The 13,416-nt window shown below is 65.4% G+C and overlaps 1 protein-coding gene across 1 annotated transcript; it reads right to left on the reverse strand.

The window, feature by feature from the left end:
* Nucleotides 1-1,208: 1,208 nt before the first annotated feature.
* Nucleotides 1,209-10,808, reverse strand: DBNL (drebrin like). Its single transcript, XM_039715117.1, has 12 exons — nt 10,651-10,808; nt 9,761-9,835; nt 9,219-9,365; nt 8,714-8,791; nt 7,454-7,605; nt 6,796-6,850; nt 6,186-6,254; nt 5,992-6,094; nt 4,303-4,413; nt 3,269-3,372; nt 2,440-2,545; nt 1,209-2,209 (listed from the first exon to the last, which is right to left on the reverse strand). Exons 1-12 carry the CDS (start codon nt 10,744-10,746, stop codon nt 2,070-2,072), a joined length of 1,236 nt encoding a protein of 411 aa, XP_039571051.1. The 5' UTR covers nt 10,747-10,808; the 3' UTR covers nt 1,209-2,069.
* Between the last annotated feature and the right edge of the window lie 2,608 nt (nt 10,809-13,416).

Below are 13,416 nucleotides of genomic sequence, written 5' to 3' on the forward strand. Positions count from 1 at the left end.
GCACCGGGGCGGCCCCGCCGCGCACCGGCACCGGCGCGGCTGCGGACGGGGCGGGAGGCGACGCTGGCACGGCACCGGGACTGCTGAACCCGCACCGGCACCGCGCGGGACCGGCGCTGCCTGGCACCGGCACCGGGACTGGCACCGGGACTGCCTGGGATCCGCGCTGCCTGGCACCGGCACCGGGACTGCCTGGGATCCGCACCGGGACCGGGACTGGCACCGGGACCGGGACTGCCTGGGACCCGCACCGGGACCGAGACCGGCACCGGGACTGCCTGGGGCTGGCGCTGCCTGGCACCGGGACCGGGACTGGCGCTGCAGCAGCGCTCGCATGGCCCGGGGACCAGCAGGACACCGGTGCCACCAGCCCTGTGCCACCCCGTGCCGGACTGAGACCGGCACCGGGGCTGGCTCTGCCTGGCACCGGGACCGGGACTGGTGCTGCAGCAGCGCTCGCACGGCCCGGGGACCAGCAGGACACCGGTGCCACCAGCCCTGTGCCACCCCGTGCCGTGAAAGGGCCCGGCCCCGGGGCTGGCACCGGCAGCGGGCTCCCAGCACGGGCGGGCACACGGCAGCGCCTGTTCGTCTGTGCCCCCAAACCCCTGTGCCCCCAAACCTGGCACCCCGTGTGCCCCCAAACCTGGCACCCCGTGTGCCCCCATACCCCTGTGTCCCTAGACCCTGGCACCCCCTCTGCCCCCTGTACACACTCTGCAGGTGAGATCCCACACACGGAACACACACCCCCTGCACACCAGATTGCACACATGGAACACAGAACATGGGATCCCACACACGGAACACACACAGAACACACACCCTGCACATGGGATCCCACACACGGGTCACACTTTGCCCATGGGGGGGCAGGGGGGGTGATGCTGGGGGGCACTGGGATGCTTGGGGGCACTGGGGCTGATGCTGGGAGCACTGGGTGTGATGCTGGGGGTGATACTGGGGGGCACTGGGGGTGTCCCCAGCCGGGCGGCCCCGCAGGCTCCCCGGGCCCCGCTGGTGGCAGGGCCACGTGGCAGCCCCGGCAGCGTCACACGCGTGTCCCCCCCCAGCCGTGAGTCACTGCCCAGCAATGCCGGGGCCGGCCCGGGGCTGGGGGGGCCCCACCTGCACCCCCCCGTGCCTGGCACCAAACCCCTGGCACTCCTCCCCGCTTCCCACCAGGACCTGCTGCATCCATCACCAAAGAAAAGCCCTTTTATTGATGCTGGGGAGGGACTCAGAGAAGGAGCTCGGGGGAGGGACTCAGAGAAGCCACCACGGCCCCCAGCACAAGCAGGGGGGGCGAGCTGGGACCCCCCAACCCTTCCTTCCATTCCTAAAGGGACAGCAGGGCAGGGAGCTGCGAGAGGGAGGGGCTGGGCTGGGCTTTTCCGTGTTCACAGTGAGTTTGGGGCTGGGGAGGGGGTCCCACGCTGGATCTGTGCTGCAGGGGGGGTTCCCACCCCCAGTTCAGACCCCCGGAGCACGTTTGGGGTGAGGGGAGGGAGCAGGGAGGAGAGCACGGGATCACACGTGGCTGTGCTCAGGGTGCTGGGAAGCAGGATTCAGGGTTTTGGGAAGCAGGATTCACCTCTGCTGGCCACGCCAGACCCTGCAGGACCCCAGCAGGTCCTGAAGAGCTTTTCCAATGAAATCAGCCTGGGAAAGTGGCTGCTCCAGTGTGGCTGCAGCAGGTCCGAGGTCACGGGGAGAGAGGGAGGGAGCACGGGGGGGAGGTAATTTGTTCCCTGAAAATTCCCGTGAGGGATTTGTCACACCCTCCCTCCCACTCCAGAGCCGAGGGAGGAGGGGGAGACCAGCACTGCGGGCTCAGGGTGGGATGGGACCCTTCCTTCACCCACGGGCAGCTTTGGGGGACAGGGGGGGCAGCGCTGGGGGGGCCCCCACTGCCGAGGGACTGGGGAATGGCACTTCACTGAGAGAGAGAGAGAAAAACAGAGAAAAAGCCACGTGCCGCTGCAAGAGCCGGGCAGGAGCTGGGTGGGCTCGGGGCCTGGAGCAGCCCCGGGGGTCTGCAGCCCCCCAGGAGCCCCCCAGCAGCCCCCCTACTCGATCAGCTCCACATAGTTGGCGGGGAACATCCCAAAGTGGCCGTCGGGGCCGTAGCCGCGCCACCAGCCCTCGTCGATCATCTCGATGTGGGTGATGATGTTCTCAGGGTCAAAGGAGATCTCGGTGTCGTCAGCTGCAGCAGGACAGAGGGACAGAGGGCTCAGGGTGTCCAAAGCACCCCCAGCCCGGGGGTTTGCAGGGTTAGGGGGATGTGGAGCTGCTGGAGCGAGCCCAGAGGGGCCACGGAGCCAGGCTGGGAATGCTCCCCTGGAGCTCCAGGGACACCTTAGAGCCCCTTCCAGTGCCTGAGAGGGCTCCAAGAGAGCTGGGACAAGGGATGGAGGGACAGGACAAGGGTCTCACCAGCCTGGTAGTCGTAGAGTGCCCGGGCACAGAGCCCCTTCCCTGCCAGGTCTGGGGGCTCCTGGTACTCTGCCCTGTAGTCGTATTTGGCATCGTCACCTTGTTCCTTCAGGGAGGAGAGGAGAGCAGGAATTAGCAGGGGAACAGTGAACAACAGTGCCCAGGAATGTCCATCAGCCCCCCAGGCTGGGGGAGCTGTGGCTGGAGGGTCTGGGTGCCCTCTGGAATGAAAGCTGGGCTCCAGGGAAGCTGTGCCACCTGCCTGCCACAGCAGCTCTGAGCCTCAACGGCAGTGCCTGTGCCTGGGGAGCTCACCCCAGGGCAAACACCAGAGGCAGAGAGCCCAGGGATCCCTGCTGCAGCCAGGCTCAGCCCCAACAGCTCCTGAAACATTTCTGCCAGAGCCTGAGCTGGCCAAGGTCTGCTTTCCTCAGGAAAGGCTGAGGGGATCACGAGCCCATCTCCTCTGGGACCCTTTGGAACCTGCTGGACACCTCCAGACAAGCTCCAGAAGGAGAAAATGCTTGGAATGCTGATGGAGCACAGCACAGCCCCAGGAGGAGCCTCAGGAGGAGGAGGAGGAGGAGGAGAAGGGGCTTTGGAAGAGGCTGATGGATCCTCTCCCCACACTGGCTCTGGGATGTGGCTCTGACACATCCTCCTGGCTGGAGCAGCCCAGGGGTGCAGGAGGGGTGCCAGGGACACAGCAGCCCCCCCTGAGCTCTGGGGTTCCACCATTTCCAATTATTTTAGCTCAGATTTTGAGTTCCGGGCTCATCCCAGGGGTGGAACAAGCCAGGCTCTCCCAGGCTGGGGTCCCCAGACTCACCTGGGGGGGCTCCTCGTAGATGGCCGAGGGCTCCGGGGGCTCCTCGTACAGGTTCTCCTCCACCTGGGACCCTGGCACACCAGAATTGTACCCAGAGTCTCGTCCTGAGGAGAAACCAGGGCTCTGTCCCCTCAGCTGGCCAGGCTGGGGTGACAGCAAGGTGTCCCCAGGTCCCCGTGCAGCCAGGGTGAGCGAGCAGGGCTCTGGGGGGCAGTGGAAAGGACAAAGGGAGGAGCAGGGGAAGGGATGAGCTGGCTCGGGAGGGAAGGGCTGGAGCAGAGCTGCTGGCCAAGAGCAGCATCTAGTGGTGACAGTGGCCTGGGGACAGCAGAGCTGGCCCAGCACGTCCCTGCTCCCTGCCCGCCCAGCCCGGCCAGTCTGTGACTCTGGTTTGGGGACAAGGCCAGCCCTCAGTGCCACCTACAGCACACGGGGACAGCTCTGGGCACAGCCAGCCCTGCCCTGGCATCACTGCCCCCCCAGGGCACTGGGAAATGCCATGGCAGGGACACCTCCCCCTGCCCCAGGGGCTCCAAACCCTGCCCACCCTGCCCTTGGCACTGCCAGGGCTCCAAACCCTGCCCAGCCCAGCCTTGGCACTGCCAGGTGCTCTGGGCAGCTGTGCCAGGGCCTGCCACCCTCTCAGGGCCATCCCTCCCCCGTATCCCACCCATCCCTGCCCTCTGGGCATTCCCTGTGGGCTTCACTGGCACAGGGAGAGCCCAGAGCAGCTCTGGAGCCCCTGGGGCTGGGGGTGCAGCCACCCTGGGCACTTTGTGCCAGCCTGTCCCAGCCCTGGGGCAGCTCTGGGGGGGCACAGAGCCAAACCCCAGCAGGAGACACCCCCGTGCCCCTGGCACTGAGCCCTCAGCTGGGGACAGGCAGGAACCATCCTCATCCTCAGCATCAGGCACAGATGGGGGAAAACCAGATGGAATCTCCACCCCAAAACCCCCAAAATGCCCAATTTTGGGAGATGCAGGTGGGAAAACAAGGAGAGAAGCTGTGGGGAGAGCAGGGAGCCGTGCAGGTACCTGCTGCAGGCACGGGGGAGGCCGGGGGGGACCCCCAGAGGTCCCGGCTGGGGGAGGCAGGGCCGGGCACCGAGTTCAGCTCCTGCTGCAGGAAGGGGCTGCGCAGCTTCCCTGCAGGGAGAGGGGAGGGGGCTGCTCAGGGGGGGCTGCCAGCCCAGCCCTGCACCCACACACTGCTGCCTCACCCGCCCGGGCGGGATTTTCCAGCTCCTGGTTGAGGGGTAACTGGTTGAAGCGGCAGCCAAGGGGGAAATTAAAAAAGAAAGAAATTGTTTTTGTGGAGGAGGAAGGGCTGGAGGGTCTGGCTCTCCAGGGTGACCCCGGGAGCACCCGGAAATCCACAGACACCAGACTGGGAGGGGACGATGCAAACTGGTTTCTGCCAGGGCACTTCCTGTGGCAGGAGGGAACTGAGCTGCTATCTCCTCATCTCCACCTCCAAACCAAACAAAAGCTGGGGAGAACTCCCAGAGCAGCCCTACCAGCACCAAGGCTCCTGCCTGCTCTTATCTCTGATCAGTTCCAGGGCATTTATCTCTGTGAAAACCATGGAATCCTAATGAAACACCTCCAAGTCAGTCTCTCCTCATGATCAAAAAAGCCATTTTCACCCATCAAAAAAGCCATTTTCCCAGCCTGGCATCCCCTCCTCTCCCACCCATGCCCAAGGAAGTAGAATTCCTGCTCCTATCAGCAAGTGAAAGTGATTATTCTGGATCAATTCAAGGTGCTTTGGAGGGGGCTGGGCTGAGGAGGAGGAGGAGGAGGCAGAGGCAGCCACCCAGGGGTGTCACGCGCCTGTGTCACAGCTACTTCCTCAGCTGCTCTCAGCTCTGCCTTGCAAACTTCCTGATTTCTATCTGAGAGATCAGATCAGGCCCTTCTGACAGCACAAGGCTCTGCCTGGCTGGGGCAGTGCAAAAATCTGGGTGAGATTTCATCCAGCCGGGACAGAGTGCAATAATGATCTTTTCCTGGTGTTAACAGATCAAACTCTAATTAAATAAAAAATAAATAACTTCAAGGCTCAGAAGGGGAAGCAGAGTTTGGAAATCTGCTGTCTTTGTGAGTAAAACTTGGCTGGAGCCTGACACAGCCCAGCAGAGAACAGCAGTGTGCTGGGAGCTGCCTGCTGTGGCCTCTCAATAGCCCATACCTGGCTGTCCCCAGCCCCTGCCCTGTCCCCAGACCCTCCCTGTGTCCCCAGGCTGTGCTGGCAGCCCCTGCCCTGTCCCCAGGCCGTGTCCCCAGCCCCTACCCTGTCCCCAGGCTGTGCCCCCAGCCCCTACCCTCTCCCCAGGCTGTACCTGGCTGTGTCCCCAGCCCCTCCCTGTGTCCCCAGGCCCTGTCCCCAGCCCCTACCCTGTCCCCTGGCTGTGTCCCCAGCCCCTCCCTGTGTCCCCTGGCTGTATCCCCAGCCCCTGCCCTGTCCCCAAGCTGTGTCCCCAGCCCCTGCTGTGTCCCCAGGCTGTGCTGGCAGCCCCTGTCCTGTCCCCAGGCTGTGTCCCCAGCCCCTCTCTGTGTCCCCAGCCCCTGTCCTGTCCCCAGGCCATACCTGGCTGTGCTGGCAGCCCCTGTCCTGTCCCCAGGCTGCGTCCCCAGCCCCTGCCCTGTGTCCCCAGCCCCTGTCCCTGTCCCCAGCCATACCTGGCTGTGCTGGCAGCCCCGTGTCCCTGTCCCCAGCCATACCTGGCTGTGCTGGCAGCCCCGTGTCCCCCGGCCCCGCTCTCTCCCTCTGCTTGAAGATGTCTCGGGGGTTGACGGCTCTCTGCGCGATCAGCGTGGCCGCCTCCTGCCCGGGGAGGGGGCACAGGGCCACTCAGGGCTCGGGCACGGGGGGCACAGGGCCCAGGCAGCCCCCCGTGCCCCGGGCACCTCCTCACCTGGGCTTTCTCCACCGACTCGCTCCTCCTGACGCCCCGGCGTGCCTCGTCCTCCTCGGCGTGCTCTGCCTGCAGCACGGGGCAGGGCTGGGCCCCCAGACCCCCCAGAGCCACCCCCCGAGCCCCCCCAGCCCCCTGTGCCCCGAGGAGCTGTGGTGGAGGAGGATGAGGAGGAAGCCCTGAGCCTGGGAGGAAGCTGTGGGAATTCCGGGCAGGCACTCAGTGCCACGGGGTCAGGGAGTGATTTTTTGGGAAAAAAACCTCTGAGAGCAGAGCCCAGCTGCTCCCCAGCACACACTTGGTGCCACGGGGTCAGGGAGTGATTTTTGGGGGGAAAAACCCCTGAGAGCAGAGCCCAGCTGCTCCCCAGCATGGCCAGGGCCACCACGGAGCCGCGTCCCCATGTGCCACATCCCCTCAGCTGCCACGTCCCCCCAGGAACGGGGATGGCAGCAGTGCCCTGGGCAGCTGTGCCAGGGCTGGACAGCCCTTCCCACGAAGGGATTTCCTCAGTGTCCAACATGAACCTCCCCTGTGCAACCTGGGGCCATTCCCTCTTGCCCTGTCCCAGTCTCTGTCCCTCCCAGCCAGGGCCAGCACCAGAGCTCACCCACTGCTGCTGCTCCCTGTCCCTGTTCTCAGCCTCCTGCTGCTGCTGGAGTCTCCTGGGGGCACAAATGGGTAAAAATCGAGCATTGAGACCCCACCCCACTGCTGCAGGTCCCTGGGAATAGGATATGAAGGCCATCCCTGACTCTGGTAATGCTCCCCCTCACTTCAGGCCACACAAGGTGACCCTTGAGGGGTCACCCTCGAGGAGAGGAGCACGGTGAGAGGGGCAGGAGCTGCTCCAAGAAGTGGGGTCACTCCAGGGAAATCTCTTCCTGGGGGACAGGGACATGAGCACCTTCATGTGGGAGCTGGGCAGGTTCCCCTGGAGTCACCCATGTGGGGCTTGGAGCTCCCGGGACCTCTGACACCCCAAAAACGGGGGCGTGGGGGCCAGGCAAGAGTTTGGGGAGCAAAAGGGGAGGAATCCTGAAATCCTGGAGCAGGATCCATGGGCAGGGAGGCTCGGGGGTGATGCTGGACAAGCAGCCAGGAGCTGGATCGGGATCGCCGGGGCCTGCAGGCCCAGCGAAACACCTGAGGGACGAACCCCGCTGGACTGGGGACGAACCCCGCTGGACCGAGGGCAGTGACAGCGACAAGTGGCACCCAGACACCCCAGAGGACAGGCCAGGCTGTGACCCCACAGCCCCACCGACCTGTGGGCCTCGATCTCCCTGGCGCGGGCCTGGAAGTGCTGCTCGCGGCCCGCGGCCTCGCGCAGCTCGCGCTGGCGCCGCTCGCGCTCCAGCCGCTGCCGCTGCTCCTCCGCCCGCCGCCGCTCCGCCTGCCGCCGCTCCTCCTCGTCCTTCTGGGGACAGGGACACCGGGGGGCTGCCCTCGAGGCCTGCGGGTCCCCTGACGGAGCTGCAGCAGCCCCCGGGGGGCTGCGAAGCGGGGAGCGCGGAACGAGCGGGGACGCGGCACGGGCCGGGGGGCACGGGGGATACAGGGGGACATGGGGGGGTCCCAGGGGGACACAGGGGATCCAGGGACACACAGGGGATCCAGGGACACACAGGGGATCCAGGGACACACAGGGGATCCAGGGACACACAGGGGATCCAGGGACACACAGGGGATCCAGGGACACACAGGGGATCCAGGGACACACAGGGGATCCAGGGACACACAGGGGATCCCAAAGGACACAGGGGATCCAGGGGACACAGAACATCCCAGGAGACACAGGGGATCCTGGGACACATGGGGGATCCCGGGGGACGGCACAATCTGGGGGGACATGGGGGATCCAGGGGATCCCAGGGGACATGGAACATCCCAGGGACACAGGGGATCCAAGGGACACAGGGGATCCCAGGAGACACAGGGGATAGTGGGATGGGGGACACATGGGGGATCCTGGGGGACAAGGCACGTCCTGGGGGACACAGGGGATACCAGGGGACAGGGGGAATCCAGGGGGACACATGGGGGATCCAGGGGGACACAGCAGGTCCTCAGGGACACGGGGGATCCTGGGGCTCATGGTGGATTCCAGGGACACACAGCACATCCCAGGGACACACAGGGGATCCCAGGGCACAAACACAACACATCCCAGGGGCTCCTGGAGGACCCCAGGGCACTTTCCCAGCCAGAAGGTTCACAGGTTGTTGCCAAAGCCAAGGTGCAGGGAAGGAAATGCAGCAGCCCTGCAGAGTTTCCCAGTTTCCCCTCCCAGCTGGGGCTGCCTGGGAGCTGGGATGGAGCCCAGCTGCCTGCCAGGAGAGCCAGGGTGCAGCCCTGGGCCAGACCCAGGGGAGATAAAGGAGATAAAGCAGCACCTTGAGCCCCTCCCCTGCACTGCCCTGAGCCCTGAGCCCAGGCAGGACTGCCCAGCCCCTGGACACTGGGACTGGAGGACAATCTCCAGCTGAAGCCAAACCCCCTGTGCCCCGAGGCACGCCTTCTCTCACCTCTGCTTTGGCCCAGAAATTGTCCTTGTTGACCCTCTTGATCTCAGACATGGCGTTTGTCTTCTGGTACACAGAGCCCTGAGCAGACACAGAAACCTTCCTTGCACCTCTTGCCCAAAATCAGCCCAAATCAGCAAAATCTGGGGCCTTCCCACAAGTGATGCTCTGCCCCACAGTTTAAAGGAGGGCTGGGTGAGCAATCTGTGCCAAAAATGGGGAATTGCTGACCCTGGCACAGGGGCTGCCCCACCCCTGGCAGTGCCCCGGGCCAGGCTGACGGGGCTTGGAGCAGCCTGGGACAGTGGGAGCTGTCCCTGCCCATGGCAGGGGTGGCACTGGGTGGGCTGGAACCCCCTGAGGCACTGCAAGGGGCTCCAGGCTCTCGCTGGACCCTCCCCTGAACACCCCACAGAGGTGTCAATGGTCAGGATGCCCCTTCCACTGTGGCACGAGGGGGGTCCCAGAGCTCCCCCCCACCCAGAGGGGCCCCAAAACCCCCACTGACCACGGGAGCCTGGGGCCCCGAGTCCTGGAACTTGCTGCTCTCCTTGTGGAAGCTGTAGTTGGCCCCCGAGGCCTGGGCCACCTTCTGCATGATGAGCTCGGGCTCCACGTCCTCCTCTGCCCGGGCGTTGATGGTGACGTGGGCCCCCTGGGCAGGAGGAGGCAGCACAGGGCTCAGGGGGGGCCCTGGCAGCCCCCAGACCCACAGCAGCACCCGGGGGCTCCTGCTCACAGCGCTGCCGAGGGGAGGAAGAGGAGGGAACACCCAGAGGGGGGGTTTGGGCAAGCTGGTGTGCCGGGAGATGTCCTGAGGGGTACAGGGGGGCCATGTGTGGGTACAGCTGGGACACGTGGGGGATCCAGGGGACACTGTGGGAGATGTCCTGAGGGGTACAGGGGGTGCACATGGGGGGTCATGTGTGGGTACAGCTGGGACACGTGGGGGATCCAGGGGAACATGGGGGATCCAGGGGGACACTGGGGGTCCCAGAGGGACACAGGGGGGATCAGGGAGTGCCTGAGGGAGCACCAGGGGGGGCAGACCTTCAGGAAGTTGGCCACAGTGCTGACGTGGTTGGCACAGGCTCCTTTCCTCACGTCATTGACGCCTTCACCCGTCTGCAGGAGAGACCCCAGACCCCTGAGCCCCCCCCTCAGCCCTCCTGAGCCCCTCCCCAGCCCCCCTGAGCCCCCCAAGGAGCTCTGAGATGCCCCAGAGCTGTCTCCTCTCCAGGCTGGACACCCCAGGGCTGTCCCCAGTGCTGTCCCCAGTGTCCCCAGGGCTGTCCCTGGTTTCCTCAAGTCCCTGGTTTCCCAGCACTGTCCCCAGCTGTCCCCAGTGTTCCCCAGTGTCCCCAGGTCTATCCCCAGTGTCCCCAGGGCTGTCCCTGGTTTCCTCAAGTCCCTGGTTTCCCAGCACTGTCCCCAGCTGTCCCCAGTGTTCCCCAGTGTCCCCAGGTCTATCCCCAGTGTCCCCAGGGCTGTCCCAGCTGTCCCCAGGTCTATCCCTGGTGTTCCCAGCTGCCCCCAGCACTGTCCCCAGTGCCCCAGGTGTCCCCAGTGTCCCCAGTATCCCCAGCGCTGTCCCCAGGGCTGTCCTAGCTGTCCCCAACAGTGTCCCCAGGTGTCCCCAGGTCTATCCCCAGTGTCCCCAGGTCTGTCCCAGCTGTGCCCAGTGTCCCCAGGGCTGTCCCCAGTGTCCCCAGGTCTATCCCCAGTGTCCCCAGTGCCCCAGCTGTTCCCAGCACTGTCCCCAATGTCCCCAGCTGCCCCCAGGACTATCCCCAGTGTCCCCAGCACTGTCCCCGGTGTCCCCAGGTCTATCCCCAGTGTCCCCGGGGCTGTCCCCAGGTCTGTCCCCAGCTATCCCCAGCGCTGTCCCAGTGCCCCCAGCCCTGTCCCCAGCGCCCCAGTGTCCCCCTGTCCCCACTCACCCAGTTGACCAGGACGTATTTGGGCAGCCCCGAGTTGGGGTCGGTGACGCGGCAGAAGCCGTACATCACCTTCCCGCTGCTCAGCTCCTCCAGCATCTCCTGCAGCCCCCCCTCTGCCCGGGGGGGACACAGGGGTCAGCCCGCCTGCCCTGGGCAGCCAGACCCCCAGCCCTGCCCCTGCAGGACCCCCAGTTTGCTCTGAGAGCACCCCCCCACCCCAGCAGCCTTCATCCCCCGCTCCTCCTCCTCCTGGGGAGGTGCTGGCCTCGGGGAGGGGCTGCAGTGGGAGCAGGCAGCTGCCAGGCTGGCCTGCAGGTTCCTGCACAAAGCCACGCTCAGGGACAGCCCGGAGAGGAGGAAGAGGGCGGGAGGAAGGGCAGGAGCTGGCCCGGCCTTGTTCCTGCTCTCCTGGAGGAGGAACCAGAAGAGGAGCGCGGGGCAAGGCCCTGCTGGTGCTGCCTCAAGGTTCCCTCCCTGTCACACCCACCTGGAGTGGCCTCGGGGCTGTTTTGGGGACCTGGCAGAGAACCCCAGAGGGAAAACCCCACACAGGGCTCAGGCAGGGGAAGGGAACAGCGCTCCCACCACCCCAATAAATAACAGTGCTCCCACCACCCAATAAACCACCAGGAAAGGAGGAAAACCAGCAAAAAAAAGCACACTGCCACCCCAAAACCCCCCCCCAGACCGGGGCTGTCCCCAGGTCTGTCCCCAGCTATCCCCAGCGCTGTCCCAGTGCCCCCAGCCCTGTCCCCAGCGCCCCAGTGTCCCCCTGTCCCCACTCACCCAGTTGACCAGGACGTATTTGGGCAGCCCCGAGTTGGGGTCGGTGACGCGGCAGAAGCCGTACATCACCTTCCCGCTGCTCAGCTCCTCCAGCATCTCCTGCAGCCCCCCCTCTGCCCGGGGGGGACACAGGGGTCAGCCCGCCTGCCCTGGGCAGCCAGACCCCCAGCCCTGCCCCTGCAGGACCCCCAGTTTGCTCTGAGAGCACCCCCCCACCCCAGCAGCCTTCATCCCCCGCTCCTCCTCCTCCTGGGGAGGTGCTGGCCTCGGGGAGGGGCTGCAGTGGGAGCAGGCAGCTGCCAGGCTGGCCTGCAGGTTCCTGCACAAAGCCACGCTCAGGGACAGCCCGGAGAGGAGGAAGAGGGCGGGAGGAAGGGCAGGAGCTGGCCCGGCCTTGTTCCTGCTCTCCTGGAGGAGGAACCAGAAGAGGAGCGCGGGGCAAGGCCCTGCTGGTGCTGCCTCAAGGTTCCCTCCCTGTCACACCCACCTGGAGTGGCCTCGGGGCTGTTTTGGGGACCTGGCAGAGAACCCCAGAGGGAAAATCCCACACAGGGCTCAGGCAGGGGAAGGGAACAGTGCTCCCACCACCCCAATAAATAACAGTGCTCCCACCACCCAATAAACCACCAGGAAAGGAGGAAAACCAGCAAAAAAAAGCACACTGCCACCCCAAAACCCCCCCCCAGACCACAGCTGCTCCTGTGCTGGGCTCTCTGAGCCCCCAGAGGGGGGAGAAGGTCCCTGCCACCCCTGGCAGGAGCACGGGGGCCAACACAGCTCGCCCTGCTCTGCAGCAGCACCCGGATCATTTCCTCCTCCCCATTAAATATTTATGGCTCGGCTCTAAATTCAGCTCCAAACCCGGCAGGGAAGCTGAAGGCTGGAAGTCTGGAGCTGGATGGGGAGGGAGTGCTGGGGGCCCACCCTCTGCAGCTCCCCAAAACCCCCCAAACCCTCATTTAGGACCCAGCAAAAGCCTCCACAACAAAACTCTCCAGGGCCAGACCCTGTGGAGCATCCCAGAGGCTCCCACAGGCTGGGAAAAGCACCTGGAAATTCAGAGGATGGAATTCCAAGCGTGGGGAAAGCAGCCTGGGTGGTTCCCTGCAGGCTCCAGCTCCCCAGCCAGGGGTGCCCGGGTGGGAACCAGCAGGCAGACAGAAAATAAACCCAAAAAGAATGGCAGGAAGAAGGGAACTGCACTGAGGGGCTTTCAGGAGCCCTGGCTGAGTGAGTGGCTTTGGTGCTGCCAAAATCTGGGATTTAATCACTCCAGGGATGCAGGGAGCAGCCAGGAGCCAAACTCTGGATGCTCTGGACAGGGGGAAAACGGCAGGGAAGGAGAAGAGCAGGCAGAGAGGCTCTAATGTGTGTTCCTGACTCCAAAACCCCACCAGACACCCCAGCACAGCTCCCACCACCAAGGGCACCCCCAAAACGCCCTCGGGGGTTAAAACCCCCCCACGTCTCAGGCAGGGGAGCCCTGGAAGCCCCCTGGGAGCCCCAAACCCCTCACCTCCGGAGCCAGCCACTCGCAGGTCATTGCTGTTGCCTTCGTAGGTGAACAGAGCCCTGAAATTGGGGCAGAAATGGGGTTTTCAGCCAGCACGGCGCTCGTCTGGGGGGGGTCACACACCCCTGAGGCACAGAGCCCCACGGGGACCTGCCAGCCCCAGCCCAGGGACCCCCTGATCCCCCAGGGAACCCCCTGATCCCCCAGGGACCTCCAGGCACTCCCTGATCCCCCAGGGACACCCTGATCCCCCCAGGAACCCCCTGACCTACCCCAGACACCCCCAGGGACCCCCTGATCTGCCCAGGGACCCCCCGCACCCCCATCCCCGCTGCTCCCGGGGGTCCCTGTCCCGGAGCGGCTCTCGGGACCCCCGGGGCGGTTCTGGGGTCCCCGGTCCCGGACGGCTCCCGGGATTTCCCGTTCCCGGGTGGGTCGGGGTCCCCTCGCTCAGGCGGATTTTCGGG

This window comes from Passer montanus, unplaced genomic scaffold (genome assembly GCF_014805655.1).
Source record: "Passer montanus isolate IOZ18808 unplaced genomic scaffold, ASM1480565v1 scaffold101, whole genome shotgun sequence".
Classification (NCBI taxonomy): domain Eukaryota; kingdom Metazoa; phylum Chordata; class Aves; order Passeriformes; family Passeridae; genus Passer; species Passer montanus.